Below are 1634 nucleotides of genomic sequence, written 5' to 3'. Positions count from 1 at the left end.
AAGAAGGGTGGGAGGGATGTGGAGTGTATTTAGGGATGAAATGGGTGGGAGTGTTTTTATGCCTTTCCCTTTTTGGCTACCTCCCTTGGAAGGGGGAAAAAGCCTTGGTATATGTATGTATGTATATATATATACCATATATTTATGTATGTATGTATCAACTTAGTTCTGGAACACCATACGTCAGGTTGGTGTGTCTATATTCGTACCCAAGGACCTTTGGCAACCAGGAACTCATGCAGTCGAACTCGCCCGAACTCTGCTGAGGACCGCGTTTCTTGGTCGCTCCGTAACGAGTCGTCTTTCCTTCCTTCCTTCCTTCCTTCCTTCCTCCCACATCCGGAGACACCAACACCCAACGCCTTCAACATAGTGACAAACTTCAAGTATTCTGTTTTCCCTAAGAACAGACAATTTTATGTATTTGAAGATTCGGTCTCCGTTCTGAGTTGTGGTCTCGATCTATCGAGACCACATTCAATGCACTGTCCTCTTTCTCAACGGAAAGCTTTGAAGTCTGTCTCCGTGTTGAAAATATTAAGAGCTACAGGAGCATAGATCAGGGAATTTCACGAGTTGTCTGATTTGTTGGTGTGGGCAACACCCTTGCCCTCTGTATTTGGGTAGCCAAAGCAAGCGGGAGTCACGGGCGGATAACTGTGGGGGATTAAACCTTAAAAAGAATTGTGTGGAGTTAACTAAGATCGAATCCTGTTAAAGTGCCACCGAACAGGAAGAGGAGGAGGAGGGTTGGAGGGAGTCGTGGGGGTGGAAGCAACCGGCCGCAGTTATTAAACCACATCAGTTAGCAGGAGGTTTCCAATACTATTCGCATAAAGAAAGAGAGTTTACTGGGTGAGAGAGAGAGAGAGAATTTAATCCCTTTGGGGCTGTGACATACTCTGAGGACTCTATTCTCACTGTCGCCTGTCGATTTTATTCAACTAAAGAGTCGTCACCCTAACAAAGAAGGTTAAGACGTCTATGAGGGATCTTATTCTGGTGCTCGTTGGTCCGGGTGTGGTCTTTGCCAATAGAAAATATGTAAAGTAAGCCGCATATTTTAAGTCAGTTGTTCTTAACCTTAGGGTACCAGCACCACCAAAGGATACTGAAGTCAATTTCAGGAGTGCCTGAAAGCGATGTTCCTTTGTAGTACTATAGATACTGTAGCTTTCTTAACGAGATGTAAGGGAGCGCTGGACTGCCTATACTTAATTGCAAGGAGTGTCGAAGTCGGTAAAGGTTACGAAATTATTTTCTAAGCCCAGTGAGATCGTTTTGCCTTAGCTAAAACAAAATACTTAAACATTTTTATTTCGTTAGAGTCAGTCATTCGGGCTACGCGATGCTAAAATCACCTCACCGGCGTGATCAAAACAGACTATGGAACCCTCTGACTGAGGCAGGGAAGGGTTTCCTCAGCTAAATAAAATCACCTGGCGATAGCAGCTATGATATGTTGTGATGAAATATACTTTAATATATCACTTCCGACCTCACCTGTGAGAAGTAGAATTTGTCTTAAAAAATTTGACGTAATTTGTCATCAGATATTTTGACATAATTTGTCATCAAATTTGACATTAAAATTTTGACGTATATGTCATCAAAATTTGTCTTCAAAATATTGA

At 42.5% G+C, this 1634-nt stretch overlaps 1 protein-coding gene across 1 annotated transcript in view; it reads right to left on the bottom strand.

Annotated features, from left to right (window-relative positions):
• Window positions 1–569: 569 nt before the first annotated feature.
• LOC143041797 (uncharacterized) overlaps window positions 570–1634 on the bottom strand; it is a 17711-nt gene continuing 16646 nt past the window's right edge. Inside the window, exons 3-4 of the mRNA XM_076213855.1 lie at window positions 1440–1503; window positions 570–657 (exon numbers count right to left, since the gene is read on the bottom strand). Coding sequence (XP_076069970.1) covers window positions 570–657; window positions 1440–1503 — 152 coding nt within the window. The remainder of the gene's footprint in view (window positions 658–1439; window positions 1504–1634) is intronic.

This window comes from Oratosquilla oratoria, chromosome 32 (genome assembly GCF_046742065.1).
Source record: "Oratosquilla oratoria isolate Oo_2021 chromosome 32, ASM4674206v1, whole genome shotgun sequence".
Classification (NCBI taxonomy): domain Eukaryota; kingdom Metazoa; phylum Arthropoda; class Malacostraca; order Stomatopoda; family Squillidae; genus Oratosquilla; species Oratosquilla oratoria.
The sequence above is the reverse complement of the archived record's forward strand: the minus strand, read 5'-3'. Positions and strand labels throughout refer to the sequence as shown.